Raw genomic sequence first — 22,471 nt, 5'->3', positions numbered from 1 at the left:
AGCACCGGGCTGTGGGGACACGGGAGCCCCGGTTTGCGGGGGCACGGATCCCCGGGCGCGCTCGGCAGCGCCGGCAGCCGGGGCTGAGTCAGCCCGGCCCTGGCGCTCGGGGGAGGCCCAGCTGTCTCCCCGGCAGGCTCGGAGCGGCTCCAGCCCCCGTGCGCGGTGCCTGCCCACCGCCCGCCGCTGCCCGGGATGCTGCGTGAGCCTCGGCGGGGCTGGCACGGGCTGGGCTCCGCCCTCTCCCCGAAAGGAAGGGGACAGGAGCATGGAACCCGCAATTTTGGAGCTGCTGCTGTGTCCTGCGGCTTTGCCAGTGGGGTCTCTCCCGCCCCTTCTCCTCCCGGGCTCGGTCCCGGGTTGGACCGGGCGGTTCCGGGACAGAGGGTGCGGCAGGGTGGGCTCGGCTCGGAGCTGTGCCCCGGAGCTCAGCGCTGGGGAGAGCCGCGGGGTCACTGCTGTCCCACCTCCACCCCAGACCCCAGCGATGCTCCGGGAGCAGCCCCGGCACGCACGGAGCCAGCGGGGCGCTCCCGCACGGATTCCCCGCACAGAGCCGGCCCCGGTGCCAGCGGTGCTGATCCCGCAATGCCTGAGCCCCTCTGCGGGCACCACCCCGGCCGGGGGCTGTCTCTGCAGGCAGGTTGTTGTCTTTGTACATTTGTGCAGGGTAAAAAACTAACGGAGATCTGAAAATGTGCTCTTGAGCTGTGGAAGTGGGTGGGGACCACCGCGGCATCGTACAATCCATTAAAAATATAATTCTGATGCGCTGTAATTAAAATAAAAATTGTTTGCAAACCACGCGGGGATTTGCTGTAATTAAATGTTCATTGCAGGCTCCTGCTGGGTTGCAGAGGCCTGAGAGCGAGGGCATCTGTCCGTGGAGCTCAGCAGCTCCATTTGCTGCAGGAAGGCAGCATCTGAAAAACGCCACAGCAGCCAAAGCAGCCCAGGGAGAGCCCGGCCCGGGCTGGCAGAGGGTGGCGGGGCAGGGCCGGTCCCGTGCCCGGCCCGGGAGGAGCAGAGAGCGGGGCCGGGCACGGGTGATGCTCACCGGGCACCCAGCGCTCCCCGCTGCGCACTCCTGCATCGCACTGGGGCAGGAACTGCGCGATAACGCAGAAATGTGCGGTGCTTTATCGGGGGGGGAACCAGAGCCACCCACCGGGGGTGCTCCGAGGGGCTCGGGCAGCTCTTGGGACACGCTCTGAGCTCAGGATGGGGACAGTCCCGCTGGGGGACAGCCCAGGGACAGCCCCAGGGCTCTGAGCCCAGGGTGGGGACAGTGCCGCTGTGGGACAGCCCAGGGACAGCTCTTGGGACACGCTCTGAGCTTAGGGTGGGGACAGTCCCGCTGGGGGACAGCTCCAGGTACCAGCGGCTCTGCCTGCCCCACTGGTATTTCCCCACCCAGGCTGAATCCCATGTTTGCCTTTATTTCTCACTGGCAAGGGAATAAATGCAATGAGAGAGGAAAAATTCTGTCACTCACTCTGCAAAACTGCAAGGAACTGGAACTATTTTAAGAAAGAGGGGAAAAAAGGGTGAACTTTCATCAAAGGTCTTTTAAAACCAAGGTTAAACAAGGAAAGACTCGGAGATGAGAATTGAGGGGCTCAGATAAGCTTTGCTGAGGAGAGGTTTTCTTCCCTGTTAGTTTTGCTTATGGGTTTATGTCAGTTTTATGGAGCTGTGCAGTATAATTTATCCAGTCTCTCCTATTTATGGGTACATTTCAGAGTAGAATGCTGTTAGCAGCTTGAAGCACTGCCATGCTCCAGCACTTTGGGTTTAACACTACTCAATGTGAAAAAAAATTAATATTTCGACTCAAAATAGTGAATAGCAGCTATGAATGTAAAAACTTCGCAGCTCCCTTCAAACCTGTCAGAGCTGCCCAAGAGGAGCAATGCTGATGGGCTCAGCTCGGGGCAGCTCTGACGGAGCTCTGGGTGTGCGGGCACGGCCCAGGCTCTGTCCCGGGACACCCCGAGCCCTCGTGGGGACAGAGAATGGCCCTCGGGGTCCTTGGAGGGGGCAGCGCCTCCAGATGAGGCTGCTCGGCATTCCCGACAGGTGCAGACAGACTGGAGCTGTGGGAAAGCCCAGCGCCCGTGGCTCTGAGCTCGGGGTCTCTGCTCAACACCCGCGGGTTCTCCATGGCTGAGCGCTGCTCCCCAGAGCTGCAGGAAGCTGCAGTCTTTAACAAAACGAGTGAACTTGCAGCAGGAATGAATTTCCTGGGAGCTGGCTCTGCCCCACGCCCGGGACAGAGCACTCATCCCCAGCTCCCCTCCAGGGCTGGGTTCCTTCAGTGCACCACAGGAATCCATGCCGGATTCCAGCAAATGCAAAAAGTCGTTAATTATTAAGCAGGGCTGTATCTGGGGGAAGTCTGATAACTCAGCCCGGGAGATAGAAGTGTTTGTGTGGAACAGCTGCTTGGGCTGAGCAGCCCGCGGTGGAGGCAAGGGAATTTATAAATAAAGAGTTACAAATTGTCAACAAAGGCCTTGGCACGAACGGCCTAGAGTTGAGATAAAAGGGGAGCTATTGAAGATCGCTTTCCTCAGGCCTTGAAGAGCATTTGGGAACTTGCAGGAATGATTGTTTGGCCAGCCCCTGGACCCGTGCCAGGGCTGGGGATGCTCCATGCTCTCAGCTCCTGAGACACAGCACCCACGGCCACCCCACTGAGGGGCAGGGAGGAGCAGGGCCCTCACCTTGTCCAGGTGCCAGGTGTCCTGGGTGAGGGCAGTGCCCCCGAGCAGGGTGCTGGGCAGGGGCTGTGCCCAGCTCGGAGCCCCAGGGCAGCAACCAGCCTCCACTTTGGCCAGGAAAGGCACGGGGCAGTGCTGTGGGATCCAGGCTGCAGGCAGCAGGAGGAGAAGCTGCATTTCAGTGCCTGGGGAGGGGGAAAGCCCCAAAGCCCCAGCCCAGTGCCCCCTCCCCATTCCCCACTCCCTGCTCTGCTCAGCACGGGCCCCTCTCAGTCACCCACAGCCCGGGCTCAGGGGCCTGGCCCAGGGCACAGCAGCAGCGCCCAGAGGAAAGGGGAAGGGACTCAGAGGAGTTACCCAGCAGCATCTCCAGATGTGCGAGCCCAGCAGCCTCTCCAGGTGTGGGAGCCCAGTGCTGCACAGCCCAGGGCACATTTCTGCCCTCTCTGAGGGCATGGGCACCTGCAGGCCGGGTGCCAGCTCTGTGAGGAGTGCAATCTCCTCTTTATTGTTAAAGCAATAAACTCGATGTGCTTACACCCCAAACCAAACAAAGCACCACCCCAAACGGTTGAGCTCGTTCACCTGGGATGGCAGGGGAAGAGCAGAGAGCACAGAGGCCCCGGTTCTGCTGCACCAGTTTGGCTCAAGCCCCAGCTTCACCCAGGCTGTGAGGGGGAAGGAAGGTGGCTCCTGGGCAGCGAGAGCTGGCTGTGAATGCACGGCACATCCAGCTCATGAGCAGAATGAGGAGCAGCTCCCAGCATCAGCGCCGTGCTGGCACCACTGGCACATCCCGCTCGTGTGCACAACAAGAAGCATCTCCCAGCACTGGCACATCCAGGGAGAGGGGGTCGGGATCCTGGAGGCTCTGAGGGGACAGGGACGGGCTGAGCAGCGAGTTCAGCCCCCTGGCTGCTGCGTGCCTGCCGTGCTTGTGCCCGGGTTTGGCTCATTGACCAGGGGTCCTGTCCTGAGCGAGCGGCTGGTGCTGCTCATGGGGCAGTGCCTGTCGGGAATTGGTTCGGACCCCCGCTGAATTTTCAGGGGGCTGGGGGGGCCCCAAGGGGTTTTTGGTGCAGCTGGCACAGGAAACAGATGCTGCAGGGCCCGGGCTCCCCCCGTCCCGGTGCCCCCAGCTCCGCTCGGCGTTTGCGGCCGGGCTGCGGCGGGGCCGGAGGCACCGAGCCCGACCCGCTTCCTGCCCCTGCCGGCCGCGGCCTCTCCGGATGCTCTGCGGGCACCCAGCACAGCGGAGGGACGCTCGGCCCCAGAATATTTCAGCGGAGCTGGGTCCCGTCATCCCCTCCCGCCGCTCATCCCCGCCAGCAGCAGCCGCAGCAGCAGCAGCAGAGAGGCACCGGCACCCAACGCAAACCCAGAGGATTTGGCTGCTCACACCCCGAGGCAGCCAAGGAGGGTTTGAACGAGCTGGCAATGCCGTTTCCTTGTTTTCCAAGCGGACTTGTGAGGATTTTTCCTGCTTTGCTCCTTTGTGGCCCCTCGTGCTGCTCCTGCCCGAGCGCTGCCCGAGGCGCCCACCGCGACCCCAGACCCTGTGTGCGGCCCTGAGCCTTGGGATCATTAACAATCACAAGGGAATCTCACAGTTCAACACTGCTGCAGCGATAATTCAGCTCTCTGACAGCCCTTTCCAGTCCTGCATTCCCGAGTGTTTTACCGGGGTGTAAATTTGGATAATCCCCGTTTGCTCACCAGGAAGCTGCAGCAGGGACAGGCACAGGGGTTCGCCCCCTGCCATGGCCAGGCTCCCTCTGGAAGCTCCTGCCCTCCCACCAGCTCTGCCGCCCCCACTTCTCGATTGCAACAGCCTTCGTGGCCAGCCCCACTGGAATTAATTCTGCTTTCCAATGAATCATGCTGAGAAATGCACGGTGTGGGAGCAGCAGGATTATTTTTGCTTCTGTCACGGATGCTGGCAGAGTGACCCCTGCTCCTCCCACTCGGCTGCAGCTCAGCCCGAGGCAGCGAAACCCGACCTGCCCCAGGGAGCCCCAGCCGTGTCCTGTGGGGCTGTGGGGCTGTGGGGCTCTGTCCTGTGGGGCCGTGGGTCTGGGATGAGCCCAGCCCAAGGGGAGGCTCTCAGGCCCTGGCTTCAGGTACAGCTCAGCCTTTGCTCTGCACCTTGCTCTCAGCCTTTGCTCTGGCCCCGCTCTCTCTGCCCCCGGGGCACCGTGCTGCAGCCTCAGGGGCAGCAGGGAATTCCAACAGGTAGCAGGATTCCAGCAGCACCCCCTTCCTGACCCTGGCGCTGCAATTCTGCAGAAATCTGGGCAGGGAACAGGCAGAGCTGCCAAGTGCTGGCAGGAGTCCTGTACTGTGCCCTTCCACAGCACATTGCCAGGGCAAAATGTGAATGGTTTGGGTTAAAATCCAGCTTTTTCTTAATCTGCCCTAGCAAAGAGAACCGGCTCCAAATAGATCTTTGTTTTGATTCAAGTGTGAAATGGTTTCTCCAAGGAAAAAAGCAAACCAACAAACAAACAAACAAACAAACACAGCCACCTCCACAGCTCCTCCTGCCCAGGGGTGGAGGAGCATGTTGTGGTTTGTTTTCATAGGAAAATCAGCCTTTGTTGGGAGCGTGATTCAAACGTGTAGGGACTGGGACTTGGATCAGCTTCCAGGATTTAGCAATAGTTTGCAACACGTGTGTGATTTCTGGTGAGCTGTGTGATGAGGAGTGGCCAGGCTGCAGCAGCAGTGGGAGGGAAAGGCTGCACAGGGTTTGCCACAGTCCTGCCCCAGGCAGAGCTCCTCGGTGCCAGGGCTGCCTGTGGCTTGGAATTCACATTGCAGGGAACAGCATCATTGCCTGGGGAGAAAGGCCTGCGTGTACCTGGGGAGATATTCCACCAGCATTTAATGGGAAATGTTTTGGTGGGTGGTGTGAGTGGGGTCCCAGGGAGCTGCCCTGGGGTGTGTGTGCAGGCTGTTTGTGGGTCCCTGGGATCCGTGTGCAGAGTGTTTGTGGGTCCCTGGCTGTCCCTGGGGTCTGTGTGCAGGGTGTTTGCGGGTCCCTGGGGTCTGTGTGCAGGCTGTTCTGTGTGTGGGGCCCTGGCTGTCCCTGTCCCTGCAGCAGGGTTCCCTGGGGCCAGGCTGGGCCCGTGCCCACCCCAAACCATGCCAGGGGTCCCGGGGTCTCTCAGGGCAGGCTCTGGGGGTGCTGCTCATGGCCCTGGCTCTGTCCCCCATTTCAATGTGCTCTGAAGAGGATCCTGCCCCGGCTCCTGCTGTTCCCCATCCCAGCCCTGCTCCCCAGCCCTGGCTTTGCCCATTCCCAGCCATTCCAGGGGATGCTGCTCCTGCTCCTCCTGCCCCCTGCTCTGCGAAGAGCCCAGGTGCCACCCCTGCAGCTGCTGCCTCAGAAAAAGCCAATTTCCAGCCTTTCCTGACAGCAGCACCGAAGGAAGGAAGGGAGTGGATGAGTGAGTGGCCTCCCACCTGGAAAATACCTTTTCTGCCTCCTGCATTGAAACCATCCCGCTGTGAGCGTTAATGCTTCTTCTGCAGCTCTAGGAAATACAATAATAGGTTGCACATTCAAACCAGCTGCTCGTTTATTTTTTCAACTGCCTCTGAAAAATGCCTGTAATTAGGAAAAATCTATAACAAGAAGTACAAACAAATCAATGTCTTTCATTAGCCACAAAGAGTCGGCACTCTGCCTTCACTGCGGCTTTATTAAATTAGAATAATGAAGCAGAAGCCATAGAAAGTAAAACAAGAGCTTTGGAAAGGGCTGAAAATACACAGATGTCAGGTTAGAAACACGTTTCAAATTTAAGCGTGAAGCTGTAAACACATTTGCTTGTGCTGTTCTGATGCCTCCTCTGCAAGGCTGTGGGAACCTAAAAGAATATATATATAGGAAATACATATATATATGAAATATATATTTATATATAATTTTATATATTTATACATATTTATGTATTTATATATTTAAATATTTCAATATTTACATTTATATTTATGTTTTCCCTCCTACTTCCCTGTAAAGGGGATTTAATCTCCTCTGCCAGGACGCTTTGCCCATGCAGGAGGGTGTCAGGATGGGCACCCAGGAGCCTCCCCCAGGTGTGATCCCTGCCCACATCCTCCCCTCCTGGCCTGGCTCTGTCCTATTCTGGGCACACACAGGGCACTGAGGATCAGCAGTCCCGGGACAAAACACGGACAGGCTGCTCAAGGACCTTGCAAGCACCAGGATAAACCAATTTTGATGCATTTTACTGTTTCAAAGATCATTGTCTCCCATTTGTTTCTGCCACGTGGTAGTTAGCTACTTTGAAAAACAAACCAAAACCAACCTTCTCATTATCAGCAGAAAATACTTTCAAAAATCTTCGCCTGTGTCTTTTCTAATGCCGAGCTGTGAGCTGGAAAAAGAAGTCTTGCCCTCAGTTTCCCTTAAATGGAAGAGCTGTGGGGCTGGGGCAGGGTGGCCATGGCACATCAGCCTGGCCATGGAGAGTGGCTGTAAATTGCTTATTGCTGGCTTATTTAGGGCTGTAAATTGCTTATTGCTGGCTTGCTCGAGGCAGGATTTCTGCAGCGCGGGTGTGTGGAGCCGTGTTTGTGCCCTCAACACCTGGGCTGTGGGGCTGAGTCCTGTGGGCACCTTGGGGCTGGAGGGGACGGGACCTGAGCTGGCCTTGGAGCCCGCACCGAGCAGGGGAATCTGAAATTCTCCACCTGAATTTGTCCTTGCAGAGCATCCCTGGGGCTGGGAAAGTGCCCGGCCTGGCCTGAGGCACTGCAGGGACGGAGCCCTGGCCAGGCTGACCCCACCCCGGGACTCAGCTCTCCCCATTCCCCAGGAATGTTTGTTTTACTGCTGTGGCACGGGCTGGCAGCACCACAAACCCCCCAGCCCAGGATAATTGAATATTCATCTCCTGCGAATTCTATTAATTCTGCGTCTCTTATTCGCAGGAGCAAAATAATTGCTGTAATTTCATTTCAAAACCCAAAGTCAATAACCACGAGCCTGTCATTTCTCTGTGCTTTCACTGAGGATTCGCTGCCTGCTCCGTGATCCCTGCTAGAACAGCACGTTTATTTGTGCATTTCTCTGCTAAAGCCCATTTGCTCTAAGTGGCCCAGTTAACACCACCAGAGAATCCTTTGCCCTGGTTTTAAAAAGCCTTTTAAAACTCTGCCTTAATTTAAACGGGAAATATTAATTAAATTATGTGGTTTGGTGCCTGTTAGTGTTTCCCCAGCCCCCCCTCACCAAAGGTTCTGCATTTTTTTCAACAGCCCCAAAGGAGATGTGCTTTAATATTAATCAGTGCTAAAAAATAATTTTTTAAAACTCAGGCTTTACTCACTAGAGAAAAGCACAGAGAAAGGATGAGGTTTAAATACGCAGCATTGGGACCTGGCATGCAGGGCAGGCACGGGGAAGCTGCTTGTCACGGAGCTGTAAAAAGCAGGTTTGATGTTTTCTGCACAACCTCCACCGTGACAAAAGGCTCTGGACCTGACCTTCCTCCTTGCCCCCTTATCTCCCATCAGTGTTTACAGACACGCTGATTTCTCATGAAAGAGCAGCTGCTGCTCCAGAAAGCAGGGTCACAGGGCCACGGGGTACCCCTGCCACAGAGGAATTCCTCTGGCCAGGGGCTGCTGCTGGGGCTTGTGCACCGGGGAGGGGGCGAGGGAGCAGGGACATGGCAGGGACAGGGCAGGGACAGGGCAGGGGCATGGCAGGGGCATGGCAGGGACAGGGCAGGGACAGGGCAGGGACACGGCAGGGACACGGCAGGGACAGGGCAGGGACACGGCAGGGACATGGCAGGGACAGGGCAGGGACACAGCAGGGACACGGGCTGGTCTCTCTGCTGTGCTGCCCAAACCAACGGGCAGCAGCCTGGAGGGCTGCAGCATCAGGATCACTGCTCTGCCCTGGAGGGGACTCGGGCAACGCTGACTTGAGTAACCCTGTCGGGTGGCTGGGTCCAGGCTGACATGCTAGGCTGGGGAGGTGCTGCCATCCATCCATCTGCCATCCCTCCATCCATCCATCATCCATCCATCCATCCATCCATCCATCCATCCATCCATCCATCCATCCATCATCCATCCATCCATCCATCCATCCATCCATCCATCCATCCATCCATCCATCCATCCATCCCTCCATCCCCATCCATCCCCAGTTCACTGAACCCCCAGATTTGCCCTCAGAGCTGTGATGCCATTGCTTGTCCCGTGGGCTGGGCAGGTTGACCTCACTCCTCATTACTTTCCAGCAGTGTTAAGCTGTGGCTGCTCCTTCCTTGGCTGCAGGCAGGCCGAGGGGTTTGCCAGGGCTCCTGAGGCAGCTCCCTGAGCCAAAGAGATGAAGCCTCATTAGCACCTGTGGCAGGGAGGTGTTTATTTCCACGAAGACAGCGTGGAGTGTGCCTTCCTGCCAGGCACAGCACAAACACAGTGGGAGACAGAGCCCTGCTCCCCTCTGTTCAGCGCTCCCTCATCTCTCACACGCTGTTAGAGCAGCTGAGCAAACCAGGCTGGGCTGCAAACAAGCAGCTTGGTGTTTTCAGAGACCTCCACAGAGAGTGGATATGAGGTTTAATATCAACAAGAGATCAATTCCCAAATCATCCATTTGACTCTACCTTATAAATCATGTGCTTTGTTGCATATTTTATCAAATATACTTTCAAGCCGCATGGAGAAATGAGAATGTGGAGAATCCCTCCAATGTCTTGCAAATTATTATTTGCAAACATATTTTCAAGAAAATCATAATTTCTCTTTTAAATACATCTGGGACAGACATGCTGCTGCAGAGGTGCCACTTCCTGCTCCTCCTGCCTGTGCCCAGTTTTGGGCTAAACCTGAACTTAGTTCCTGTGCAGCCTGCTCATGTCCATTGGGCTCCTCACCGGAACAGGACAAAACACCTCAGTGTAGTTTGCAATGGGAGTGTCAGGCATGAATCAGTGTGCCAAGGGAAACCCAGAGCTTTGTGCCAGGGTGCTGCTCCTGGGCAGGAAGGATGAGCTGCTTTTAGGAAACCCCCAAGACCCAGAATGGTTTGGGATCCATCCCCGCAGATCTGAGAGTGCAGCTCTTGTACCTGCCCCATTTATAATTGATTTCGCCTCATTTAGGAATCAAAGCAGCAAAAAGGAACTCACAGAGGAGGTTCTGCCTTCCCACCCCCAGGTTGCTGTGGTTCCAAGTCAGTGCTGATCTTGCCCCCCCAGTAAATATGAGACTTTAAAATCAATCATTAATAGCTTTAAAAGGTTTGTACAGCAACAACCAGGCTCACTCATGTTTGAACATTAACAGATGTATTTTTCCTTAACAGTGGGTTCTTTTAGTCAAATTCTAGAGGTTATAAAAAGGATTATCTATGCCAGTGATTTTTTTTTTTTTCCGGTACATTTTTAGACTGGGCTCATGGAATAAGCTCCTGAAGCTCCAAATTGAAAAGACAAAGGTTAATCCCTTAAGAGCTGGATAAACAATCAGTCATTAAGGGATGGAAAGCATTAGCACAGGGCGAGCAGAGGCTGAAGGGCAGCAGGGGAAGATGCACTGGCCTCACCTGGGTGCGGGTGCCAGGTCCTGTGCCAGGGCTGTGGGGTCCCAGTGCCACAGCAGGGGCAGAGGGCCATGGCTCGGGGTGCAAACCAGATGGGTTTATTCGTGTTTGGTATTTCCATAGGGAGGAGGGAACGTGGGGACAGAGGGTCCCTGCAGCAGGGCACCCCCAGCCCTGCAGAGCTGTGCAGCTCCAGCTAAAGCTGTGCTTCAGGGGCTGCCCTGTGCTGGAAACGGCCTTGGGAGGAGTGCCAGGGGTCTGCTGCAGTGAGGGCTCAGCTGGCATGCCTGTCCTGCAGGATTAACTTGGGGGTTTATTTCAGGTACTGATGTGCCTCTGTGTTTGCTCCTTGGCATCACCTCCCTCCTCACCATCCCTGCGAGCTGCTGAGCTCCCCCTTCGGCTGCCGTGTGCAGACAGAGGAGTCCCGAGGTCACATGGAGGGCCACACAGGGGCTCTGAGACAGGAACGCATTCATCTGCCGGGCTTCAGGCCAGGGGCAGCACCGACACCAGCCGGGAGCATCAGGTCATGAGAGACGGGACAGGGAGCAGCCAGGAGCACCTGGTGATGAGGGATGATTGTGCCCCACAGCCCCAGTAATGAGGGATGACTGTGCTCCACACAGGGGTCACTCTGCCCCACACAGCCCTGGGGATGAGGGGTCACTGTGCCCCACACTGTGCCCCACACAGGGGTCACTGTGCCCCACACTGTGCCCCACACAGGGGTCAGTGTGCCCCACAGCCCCAGTAATGAGGGCTGACTCTGACCCACACAGCCCCAGTGATGAGGGATCACTGTGCCCCACACAGCCCCGGAGGAAGGAGGGCAGAGCAGCCAGGGACAGAGAGCTGCAGCACAATGAGGGAGGGAACAATAGCTGGGAAGGGATGAAAGGATCTGGCTGTGGAGATAGCAGTGCAGACGTGTTGCTCAAGGTGCTCCTACCCCCATCTGCCTCAAACCTGTTGGAAGGGAGCTCAGAAAAATGGGGCTTTTAATGCTCAGTTTAAACTCCTGACACTTCTTTGTCATTACTGCATGTTCAGATTTTCCTGAAATAAAATAAAAGTGAGAATTGGCATCAGGCTAAAAATCGGGATTCATTATGTGGCAGCACTAAACTGAACGATTTGATTCCCGTTTCCACGACTGGTGTTTTCCAGGCCATTCCTTCCCCTAATTAACCCTTGGGCAGGAGTGGGAGGCAGCGAGGGAGGGCAGTTTGCAGAAGGACAGACGGCTGTGAGGGACGGACAGGGGGAGATGGGGCTGTGGGCAGGAGGGGGCTCCGGCTCCAGGACCACTGGGGTTTCACCCTGGCAGCGGGGGTGAAAGGGGGTGGGAATTGCGCCTTGCTGCTCCTTGTTTGCCTGCTTTGCAGCAGCAGGGCCGGAGCAGCTCTTTGGACCCATTAGGCAGAGCCATGGGGATCACTGCCGGGAGCTGTGGGGGCTCCAGGCCAGGTGAGAGGTGTCAGAGCTCAGCACATCCCTCTGGGTGCCCACAGGTACCAAGGACCCCGCCAGGGGGCTCAGAGACCCTGGCATGCAGCCCAGAGCACCTGGCGATTTGATTGTGACCCCTGGAGCAAGTTACCAGCTTTGTATGAGGATGTGAAAGTCACAGAAGTTCAAATAGTATAATAATAAAATTATCACAGGGTGAAAATGTAGATTTTAGGATTTTTGGTATGGGGGCTATGGAGACAAGATGGAGGAACTTGGGCGTGTCCAGCCTTTCTTCCTCTTCTTCTTCTTCTCCATTTTCTGCTGTGATGCTGGCATTTAGGGATTGGTTTAGAGTAGAAGTGCACTGTCTAACATAGGTGATAGGTATTGGAAAGTAATTGTAAATATGGTATATTTAGAATAGAAGTGCAGTGTCTAATGTAGGTGATAGGTATTGGGAATTAAGTGTAAATATGTTATAGGTGGTTTGTAGTATAAAAAGCCAACAGAGTGCTGTGGCTGCCCTGCTGAGCAGATCTCGGCTGGGCAGAAAAAAAATTTTATAGATAAGAATTAATAAACCACCTCAAGACCAAAAACTGAAGAGCTCTGACTCGTTGTTCAGTTGCATGGGCTGAAACAGAGACACCCTGCACATCCCAGGGCAGCAATTATCAACCAAACTCCCAGAGGGTGGGTGTCCCTAACTTATGAATTCCAACAGCTTTGAGGGTTGAGATGACTTATTTTACCAAATAGAGCGCCTGATCAAATCTACACTGAAACATCAAGAAACGATTTTGCCAACATTTGAACAAATATATTAAGAAATACCAAAAGGGAAATTTAATGGAAAATCCAGTATGAATGTATTGCTAACACTTGCTAAACATCAGCAGATGACGCTGGCTATGATGTGATGCTGATGCAATGACAGGTGTTTTCTGAGCTCTGTTTGACCTCTTCTGTCCCAGGCTTGGCTGCTGCCCCCACTTGTGCCCTCATGAGGAGCTCCCAGGGCTGGAAGGAGGCACCTGCAGGGTCCCACTGATCCTCAGTAGTGCCCAACCAGCAGCTGGGTCATGGCTTTGGTCACAGCACCTCAGAGCCAGCGCCTCATTCATCCCCCCTATGCATTAGCTAGCAAATTCTTAATTGAAATATTTAATTTTGTCTCCCCTGCTATGTGATCTGTTTGTCTTCTTGGTCATTTGAGGAAATTGTATAATGTGAGTATTAATGTGCTATCAAACTGCCTCAGCAGAATTGTCTTTCTTGGCCAGGAGCTGAACAAAAGAGCTTTTCTACTGAGGATAGTAATTTCAGTTTAAATGGCCATATAGGAAGAAGGAAAGATTGCTCCCTGCTGTAATTAGAACAAGTTTTCCAGGATCCTGTGTTATCTTTAGGCTCTGGAAGTGTAGTTGCTCCACTAGGATTAATAACTCACCTCCATTAACTCCAATTATTGCTGTGTGCATTGCTATCACAAACCATTTGCATATTCTGCAATACAGAAGGGATTCCAGAACAGCTTCATTATCCTTGTTGGTTTATAATATTAAAAAGGCCAAAAGGGAGAAGCAAAGCCCCCTGGGGGAGCACTCTGTGGGGCTCCCATGGGACCCCAGCCTGGGCTGCTGGACACTCCCTGCTCATGCTGAACACTGTCAGTGTTGGACACTGCCCAGCGTCCCACAGCCCAGTGCTGGACACTGCCCAGCGTCCCCCTGCCCAGTGCTGGACACTGCCCACACCTTACCCTGCCCAGTGCTGGACACTGCCCAGCCTCCCCTGCTGATACAGAGCCACCACCTTGTCCCCATGGCACTGCCACTGTGCCCAGAGCTCACACCCTGTGGGACTCTGCCTCCCGGGGCACACACCGTGCTGTGTGAGATCCACTTAATGAGCCCAGGAACAGCTTTTGTGTTCCAGACAGCCAAATGTCAGCTCAGACATGGAAAGCAGAGAGGAGCCGGCTGCTCCTGCGCTGGAGGGGAGGGAGCCGCTCGCAGGCTGCAGCAGGCGCTGGGGAGCCCGGCAGGGCTGAGCACAGCGCGGTTCTGTCACCCCTAAGCTGTGGGTGAGTGCCCAGGGACAGCGCTGCTGCTCTGCCAGGGCAGCAAGGACAGGACGGGAGCACCACCAGAGCTCAGAGCTCAGAGCGGCAGGTGGCTCCAGGACCATCGAGTCCCCACCCTGCCAGCGCCACCCTTCTCCGGCTCCCCAGTGCCACATCCACAGGGATTCTAAATCCCTCCAGCATGGGGACTCCGCCATTGCCCTGGCAGCTGTGCCAGGCTGCACAAGCCTTTGGGTGAAGACATTCCCCCCGTTCAGCCTCAGGCTCCCCTGGCAGAACCGGGCTTTGTTTCCCCCTGGTTCTGAGGCAGCAGAGCCCGTCCCCACCTGCACCCTCCTGTCGGGGAATTGGGCAGGGCGAGCTCCTTTCTGCACATCTCCTGGCAGCCCTGCGTGCCCTGTCTGCCACGGACACGTCCAATTACCCTTATCAGCTCTTGAGCTGCCACTTCCCCGGTGTGCTTGCCGAGGAAAGGCAAACAGGGGCGGCCGGGCTGATGGACAGGGAGAATCCATGGCAGGGCTGTCCCCCTGCCTCACCTGGGCACAGCCACTCCCTGCCCTCACCTGGGCATGAACTCCTTCCTTTACCTCAGCAGCTCCTGGGCTGCCCTGGGCCCCAGGGTCCCTGGGGCTGGTGCAGAGCTGCCCACAGAAACCTGCCCTTCACGAGGGGAAAGGGGAACATTGTGTGGCAAAGGGAATGTTGTAAAGTATTTTGTACACTGCAGGCAGAGGTATTTTAAAATGAAATAAATCGTATTTTGGGCTCCCTGTGGAAAGCCTGCAGGGTGTATAAACGAGTGCTGGGAAGAGATGCTGTCTTCTGTGGCACATGAAAAAGGAATAAAAGAAGCTTCAGGAACTGAAGAAAGAAAACAGTGTGGTAAATTGTTGTTTGACCTGAAGAGTTTCCTAAGGTGAAGGCGAATGAAGCTCTCCAGAAGCCCATAGGTAGGTCACAAGCCAATTGAGGTAAAGTGTGAAATAGGCATTTTTGCAGCAGGTAAGGTGTCCTGTGGTGGGGAGTTGAGAGCAGCTCAATCTCCAAGCTCTGCTCACCCCACAATCTCTGTGCTCACCTGTCCTTTCCAGCAGCTCTCCTGAGTGAGATGCAGCATGCCTTAGACCCTCTCTGTGTGTATATATGTATATATTTTCCCTCTCTCCGGGCAGGTGTTGTGGTGACCACTCACAGGGTCCTTTCCAGCATTTCTCAGCCTGCTCCTGGCCTGGGCCCCTTGCTGGTACCAGCACACCCTGAGGTGCTGACATCTGAACCTCCTGATAACCACCACCAACAGGTAGGAGCAGCTGGATGCAGGAGCAGCCTGTTCCCTTCCCACTCCCCCACGCCTCAACAGCTCAGCTCTATTTGGACTGACTGGGAATTTCCATTTGTGCTCCCGCACACTTTGGTTCCTCGTTAGGGATATATCATCCGTTTGGGTTAAATCAGCTGTTAGCAGAACAAAACATTCAGTTTCATGGAAATCAGTGGTATAAAATCCCAGATTTTGCAGAAAATGCATTAAGAGGCAGAGCTGGAAGGAATTCAGCTCCAGCTCTACCAGACAGCAACCAAGTCAGCTCCAGGCATATGCTGGAGCGATGGAGGAGAAGGTGCTAATGCAGCATGCTTCGTGTTGTGCTCCAAAATAAGAACAGCTCGGCATGGCAAGCAGGAAGGCACTCGTTTGCTGGCTGTGGGAGAAGGCATGGAACAGCGTGGCTGAGAAAAAATCTGCCTCGTTCTTTACTCATGCGTTTGGACCTTTTGCAGCTGAAGCACTGCAGCCAGAATGTGCAAACTGCTGCAGCCAGGGTGTGAGATCTCCATTCTCAGCAGGCTCAGAGGGCCATGCTGAGGGCAGGGATGAGCTGCCTGGACAGCATAGGCTGCCTGGTGCAGGGATTTGCCATCAGCCCTGCCGGGGCAGGGAGGCAGCTTGTGCCTGTAATCCATGTCAGCTACTGTCACAACCAGAGTCTGTTCAGCACCCACCCTTCCCAACAGCCATTGAAAAATGAGATGACACTCAGAACAAGGTTACAGGGATGAGTCAGGTGTCTGGGAAAATCCTGCCCTGGCAGGGAAGACTGAATAAATTGTAGTCTCAGACCAGATTATAAATCTGAGCTTGGAGCGTGTAGTAACAGATCAAGAGTACTGCAGGTGAAGAATGGGAAGGATGGATTCAGTACAGAGCACTTCTGCCTTCAGGTGTTTGCACCTTTGTGTTCATCCTTCAGCACGCACACTGGCACCTCAGGAATGTCCTGCCAGTCCAGCTGTCACCTCTCCATGCAGCCACGGATTCCCCAGGGGTGTCTCTCTGTCGTGTCAGAATTCTCCCTGAGGTCAGCGTGACCTGGGCAAGCGCAGCACATGTGGAAAATCCTCTGGGCAGAGCACCATCCTCTGGGCAGAGCATCATCCTCTGGGCAGAGCATCATCCTCTGGGCAGATCAGCCTCCTCTGGGCAGAGCATCATCCTCTGGGCAGAGCACCATCCTCTGGGCAGATTCATCATCCTCTGGGCTGAGCATCATCCTCTAGGCAGAGCACCATCCCCTGGGCAGAGCACCATCCTCTGGGCAGATCAGCCTCCTCTGGGCAGAGCATCATCCTCTGGGTAGATCTCATCCCCTGGGCAATCATCCTCCCTGCAGCTCAGCCTCCTGCCGCTCCCACTGCCCTGGCCACGCTGCCAGCACAGCAGCTCCCCAGGGCCCGCTCCCCTGCCCCTCAGCCTGGCTCCAGCACCAGCACACAGCCCAGGAATCCTCCTTGCTCGGCAGCTGTGTGCTCCCAGAATGGCTGCTCAACCTTTTGCCGTGCAGCCTGGGTTTGCAGCGCTGCTCAGGTAACCAGGGAGCAGGCTGCAGCTCAGAGTGTGTTTGCTGATGCTATCGGCACGGCTTCGGCGTGGCTCAAAATTTGCTCAAGACAGGAAACTCCAGCTGCCACGGGAAGCTGCAGCGAGCCGTGGCACTGAGAAGTCACTAGTGAAACTGCTCTGACAAAGGAGTAGAGAAATGAAAAGGTTTCTCCTCTCCTAATAGCATCTGTTTGCATATTTTATTACTTTTTTACACAATAATCCAAGTCCTTCATTAAAATAAATTCTGCTTTGGGTCATACAGCTGACTCTCAGAGGAGCAAGATGGCTTTTCCCTACGCTGGCGTGGAAGGCTTGATATCATTGCACTGCATTTGCCATGTGTCTGGCTCGTGGGTTGGGTGTTTGCTTTCCTGGGAATATGAAGAGTCAGGATTTGTTTTTCCAGTGCTCTCAAATCCTAGAGGGCACCACAGAACAGCTCTGCAAACCGGGCTTGCTGTACAACATGGATTTCATAGGTGTTACACTTCTTGTCTCCTTTTTTGCTTTCCTTTCACTTCACATCCATTTTGTATTAAAATTTAAAAGAATCTTAAAATACTGAATAAGCAGTTGTTACTGGATAAAACCCCTATCATACAAGAAGGAAAGGTATTGTATTTACAAAACTGAGGCTGTTGCTTTGACATGGTGGCTTAAGTTGCCCCAAAAGTGAAGCCAGGCCAGCGACTCCATCTGCAGCCACTTGCATATTCCCACAGGGGTACAATATGCAGCTGATTTCCCAATTAAGCTTTCCCAGCAAAGAAGTTTTATAATTTAAACAGACTGAAAAGTTTGAGGAATGAATACATATTCATGAAGGACTAATAACACTCTGTCTAGAACACAGCTTTGAGCTGAGAGCAGCTCTGACTGGCTCATGTCTCACCCACCATACTTAGCGAAAATGGGAATGAGGAAGAAATGGCTGAAACCAGCAGATTGTGTTTTGCCAAGACAATAAATAATAACCATATTCTGACTCAAGTGCCAAATGTATAGCGCTTAATTAGAGGTCAGTAGAGCATATTTCTGCTCAGCTGTTCCATTTACAGCAATTAACATGTTCGTGTCACTTAAACTGGGTTGCAGAGCACATTTCAAAGGGTTGAGTGAAAGCAGAATGAGGGAAGGGCTGTTCCACCTCTGGCAGCAGCTCGGGAGCAGCGCCCTTGGCACCCACCCGCTGGCAAGGAGAGGTCTCAGCCCTGGCGCAGCACCGCCCTGCCGCACGCTCTGAGGGCTGCGGGACCCCGTCCCACGGCTGCGGGAGCTGAGTGACCCTGCCCATGCCCGGGAGGGCTGAAGGGACCCTGCCACGGCCCGCGTTCCTGTCCCGCCCGCCCGGGCCGTGCGGTGACACCGCCACACCCCGGCGGCCGTGCGGGGCTCCGCGCCCGCCGCCCCGCGTGTGCTCCTCCGCCGCCGCGGGAGCGCTCCGGGCGCGGCGTGGCGGGAGCCCCGGGGCAGGGCAGCGCCGGCCCCGTCCCCGTGCCCGCGGCGCGGCCCCGGTGAGGCGGGCGCGGCAGCACCGCCCGTGCGGGGGCGGCGCGGGGGGCGGGCGCGCCGGGGCCGAGCCGCGCCTCGTCCCGCCCGGCTCAGTCCGGCGGGGCCGCGCCGTGCCCGCCGAGGGGCCGCGCTCCGCGGCGCTGCCGCCGTCCGGGCCCGTCCCGCGGCCCCGGCCCTGCCCGGCCATGGGCGCCGGGGCAGCCGCGGCCGGGACGCCGCCCCCCGCGGGCGGGCGCTGCCGGCGGCGCGGAGCGGCGAGCGCGGGCTGAGACGACGACGACGACGAGGAGGAGGCAGGTGGGGCGGCCCCGGCGCTCCTGCAGCCGGGCTGGGGTGCGGCGGGGCCGGGCGGGCAGAGAGCGGGGCCGGGCGGGCAGAGGGAGCCGGACGGGGCGGCGGCGATCGCCGGGGGGCGCGGGTGGATCGGCCGCTCCCTGCCCCCGTTCGGCCCCGTTGCCGCCGCCCTGCCCGTGTCGCTGTCCCCGGCTCCGCTCCGGCCGGGCCAGCACGCGGTGGCGGCGGCGTGCGCGGCTCCTCGGAGCGGGGCGGGGAGCGCAGCGGGGCCCGGTGCCGCCGCTCGCAAACCTCCGAGCGAAAGCAGGGCAGGGCTCACCTTCCAGCTAGGTTTCCTTTGCTCTCCTCTTTTTTAGATGCGTTTCTGTGCCTGTAGAGACTTCGTTGCTTCGCCTCAGCCCTATGTGACTGTGGGGGAAGGATCATGACCGAAGTCCTTCTCTCTGCTGCTCTGAACGGAACTGAGCCCAACCTGCTGTCCAGCAGCGGCTGGTCTGCGGGAAACGTCACCACCAAGTGCTCCCTGACCAAAACCGGCTTCCAGTTCTATTACCTGCCCACCGTCTACATTCTGGTCTTCATCACGGGGTTTTTGGGCAACAGCGTGGCTATCTGGATGTTTGTCTTCCACATGAGGCCTTGGAGCGGCATCTCGGTTTACATGTTCAACTTGGCACTGGCCGATTTCTTGTATGTCTTGACTCTGCCCGCCCTCATCTTTTACTACTTCAACAAAACAGACTGGATCTTCGGAGATATCATGTGCAAGCTGCAGAGGTTCATCTTCCACGTGAACCTGTACGGCAGCATCCTGTTTCTGACCTGCATCAGCGTGCACAGGTACACGGGGGTGGTGCACCCCCTCAAGTCGCTGGGCAGGCTGAAGAAGAAGAACGCCGTGTACATCAGCAGCCTGGTCTGGGTCCTCGTGGTGGCCGCCATTTCTCCAATACTCTTCTACTCGGGAACAGGGATAAGGAAAAATAAAACCATAACGTGCTACGACACGACGGCTGACGATTACCTGAGAAGTTACTTCATTTATAGCATGTGCACCACCGTGCTGATGTTCTGCATCCCCTTCATAGTGATTCTTGGTTGCTATGGGCTCATCGTGAAAGCTTTGATTTACAAGGATTTGGACAATTCTCCTCTCAGGAGAAAATCCATTTACCTGGTCATCATTGTGTTGACGGTCTTTGCAGTGTCTTACCTTCCCTTCCACGTGATGAAGACCTTGAATCTAAGGGCCAGGGTGGATTTTCAAACCCCAGATATGTGTGCCTTCAACGATAAGGTTTATGCCACTTACCAAGTGACGAGGGGCCTGGCCAGCCTCAACAGCTGCGTTGACCCCATCCTTTACTTCCTGGCAGGCGACACCTTCCGAAGGAAGCTGTCCAGGGCCACCAGGAAATCATCCAGAAGGAGCGAGCACAACGTGCAGTCCAAAAGCGAGGAAATGACTCTCAATATTTTAACAGAGTATAAACAGAACGGAGATACCAGTTTGTGAACGAATGCAGATTTGGGAACGGTTCGAAAAAATCCTCCGCTTTGAGGCAGTAGGAGACTGTAGGGCTTACGAGTGTGTGAGGAAAAGCTACCAGTCTCAAATTCTTTTTTAGATAAAGCCTCATTTTGTGGTCTTAGGAAAAGCTTAACAAAGTCAGTGGAAGAATTTTAATGGAAAATAACGTGTTAAAATTCAGCTTTCCTTCAGTAGTTTCATTTATTTCTGACTTCTGTCAGATACAGTAAAATGAAATAAATCCCCTAAAGGAGGAGAGCAATCCAAGTGCATCTGGTTTAATGACTTAGTCTCCCACGTTTGAAAATGTTCTCAGTCAGCCTGTCTTTAAAAATAGGAAATAAAAATAAGAGCAGTATCTTGTCTTCTGAGGCTCAGTCACAGACCAGGCTCTCTGCTGACTCGCTGTTGTACGCAAGGATTTAAATCAAAGTCATGATGCAGTTACCATTTTCAGTTTTAGTATCTTTTTTTCATCTACTTCTAGTGCTGATAATTACTTGATAGTTTGGTGGCATTTATGGTTCAGTCCTCTTTCAGTGCCGGTGTTTTACTCCAGGTAGGCTTTGCTGGTGTGTGCATGGTTGTGCTTTGGGATTGCGATGGTTGTTCGTGGCAGAGCTGCCCCCCCGGGCTCCCCGGTGCCCCCCGGATGGGCACGGGAGCGTCCCCGGGCGCTGCCGGGCGCGCGGGCGCTGCCGGGCACGGGGAGCTGGGCACGGGCACGGCTCCAGGCTCCGCTTGGTGCCCGGTGCCAGCTGCGGGGATGGGCACGGCACGGCCTGGCTGGCCAGGGAGCGCTGGCCATGCCATGCTGGCACCACGCTGGCACCGCAGCCGTGCCAAGCCCAGGTGGGCACGCTGGCAGCAGCCAGGCCTCGAGGCCAGCAGGAACACGTGCTCCTGCCGTGGCTACCAGAAAGGTTCTGCTCCTGCAGCCTTTACACATAGGTGGTGTGCCAAGAACAGTGGGTATTAAAGTGGATAGTATAAATGGATTATATATATAATATATATATATATATAACAGTATTGGGGGGAATTAAATTTTTTTGTACTTTGACAAATAAATTACTGTATTAACAAGATGTTGCAATATACTACAGGCTAAATCCGGCCCTTTACTATAGATCTCCAAATGTGGGATAGTTCATCCAAAATTAGCCAAACTGCAACATTGTGTAACACAAGAGCTAGTGATCAGGCACGGATGAAATTCTACATGGGCAGTGTCACTCGTTTCTCATATTTTTAATAAATGTATTTGAAAATATTTTGTGCTAAAAGCGGTATCAAAGCATGCTCTGAATAACGAATTTAGTGTACACAATTAAGTTTGATGTAATCCTAAGGGTGATTTTTAACAGATCTTTGTTCCTCTGGTCTGCATCATAAGAGTAAAATATTTATATTTTACTTACCAATTCCAGCGATTGGTTACAAATGAGAGCAGCTCTAGTTATTTTTTGACAACATTGTTAAGCAGCTTCTGTTCATATGTACGGCTTCCTCTGCAGAGTCCCTATTTATTGAACTTATTTATTAGAATGCTAAATGTAAAGTTTGTAAAGTGTGGTTCTCTGTGGTCATATTCAGAATTGGGCATTAATGGAAAATTGAAGAGCATGTTTCAATCACTGTAATACTGTGTCTTCTAACAGAACACCTTTATAATAAACTCAATTCCACCCTGACTATTCACTGCTGATATGTAACCTAGTGATAAATTAAAGTACTGATTTATAGCCTAGAGGTAAATGAAACTCCAGCTTAGGAAGCCTCTTAAAGCAATGTGGAGAGCTCATTTAGCCCCACGAAAAATGTAGAGGTAGCGAAGAAATCTCAAGCAAGGGTCAATTGCTAATTAATCCTGACTGACAAAGCCTGTGGAACAGCACAGACTATTTATATACCACAGAAAGAGCCTGATTCACAATAAATGACTTCTCCTATTATGTGATTATTTGAGGCTTCATTCAGCTGAGGCACGTCTTGTTTGGAACGGCAGATGAATTACACGGAGAGGGAGCATAAAAATAGGATATTCTTTGAATCTGCTGCTCTGTGCTGAAAACCCTGTTCTTTTCCGAACATTGTGTGGTCAGTTCCTCGCGTTCATTGGGAAATACGGCGTTCCAGTAATTCCGGTTTGGGCAGAGGTCGCGGCAGCCCCGCAGAGCGCGGCCCCGCGGTGTGCCCGGGCTGTGGCTGTGTGTGCCCTTGCTGCGGGCACGGAGGGGACACGGGGACAGGGCCGTGTCCAGCCGGGCCCGGAGAGCCCCGCACAGTGCGGGCCGGCCGGGGCAAGCGGTGCGGTGCGGGTGGCCCTGCAGGTGCTGGCGCGGACACTGCATGGCACCAAGGTGCCTGGCACTGCCGAGCAGCCGTGCCACCAGCC

The 22,471-nt window shown here is 54.8% G+C and overlaps 2 protein-coding genes across 3 annotated transcripts; one reads left to right on the top strand and one right to left on the bottom strand.

The window, feature by feature from the left end:
* Positions 1–17,561: 17,561 nt before the first annotated feature.
* LOC141730053 (uncharacterized) lies at positions 17,562–18,857 on the bottom strand (the record flags this gene model as incomplete). The annotated part of the gene is made up of 1 exon (XM_074546696.1): positions 17,562–18,857. A coding segment is annotated over one exon (1,113 nt), but the record flags the coding sequence as incomplete, so codon positions are not given.
* On the top strand, positions 18,406–21,767 carry P2RY1 (purinergic receptor P2Y1). 2 transcript variants are annotated; one of them, XM_074547573.1, is made up of 2 exons: positions 18,406–18,541; positions 18,899–21,767. In XM_074547573.1, exon 2 carries the CDS (start codon positions 18,967–18,969, stop codon positions 20,056–20,058), a length of 1,092 nt encoding a protein of 363 aa, XP_074403674.1. In that variant the 5' UTR covers positions 18,406–18,541; positions 18,899–18,966; the 3' UTR covers positions 20,059–21,767. The 2 variants fall into 2 exon arrangements, with proteins under 2 accessions (XP_074403674.1, XP_074403673.1); XM_074547572.1 differs by having other exon boundaries at positions 18,406–18,545.
* Positions 21,768–22,471: the final 704 nt, after the last annotated feature.

Source organism: Zonotrichia albicollis, chromosome 9 (genome assembly GCF_047830755.1).
Source record: "Zonotrichia albicollis isolate bZonAlb1 chromosome 9, bZonAlb1.hap1, whole genome shotgun sequence".
NCBI lineage: Eukaryota > Metazoa > Chordata > Aves > Passeriformes > Passerellidae > Zonotrichia > Zonotrichia albicollis.
This window is presented reverse-complemented; position numbering and strand designations above follow the sequence as displayed.

Coding starts and splice junctions, on each gene's coding strand:
- P2RY1 (XM_074547573.1), top strand. CDS start 18,967: ATGACCGAAGTCCTTCTCTCTGCTGCTCTGAACGGAACTGAGCCCAAC.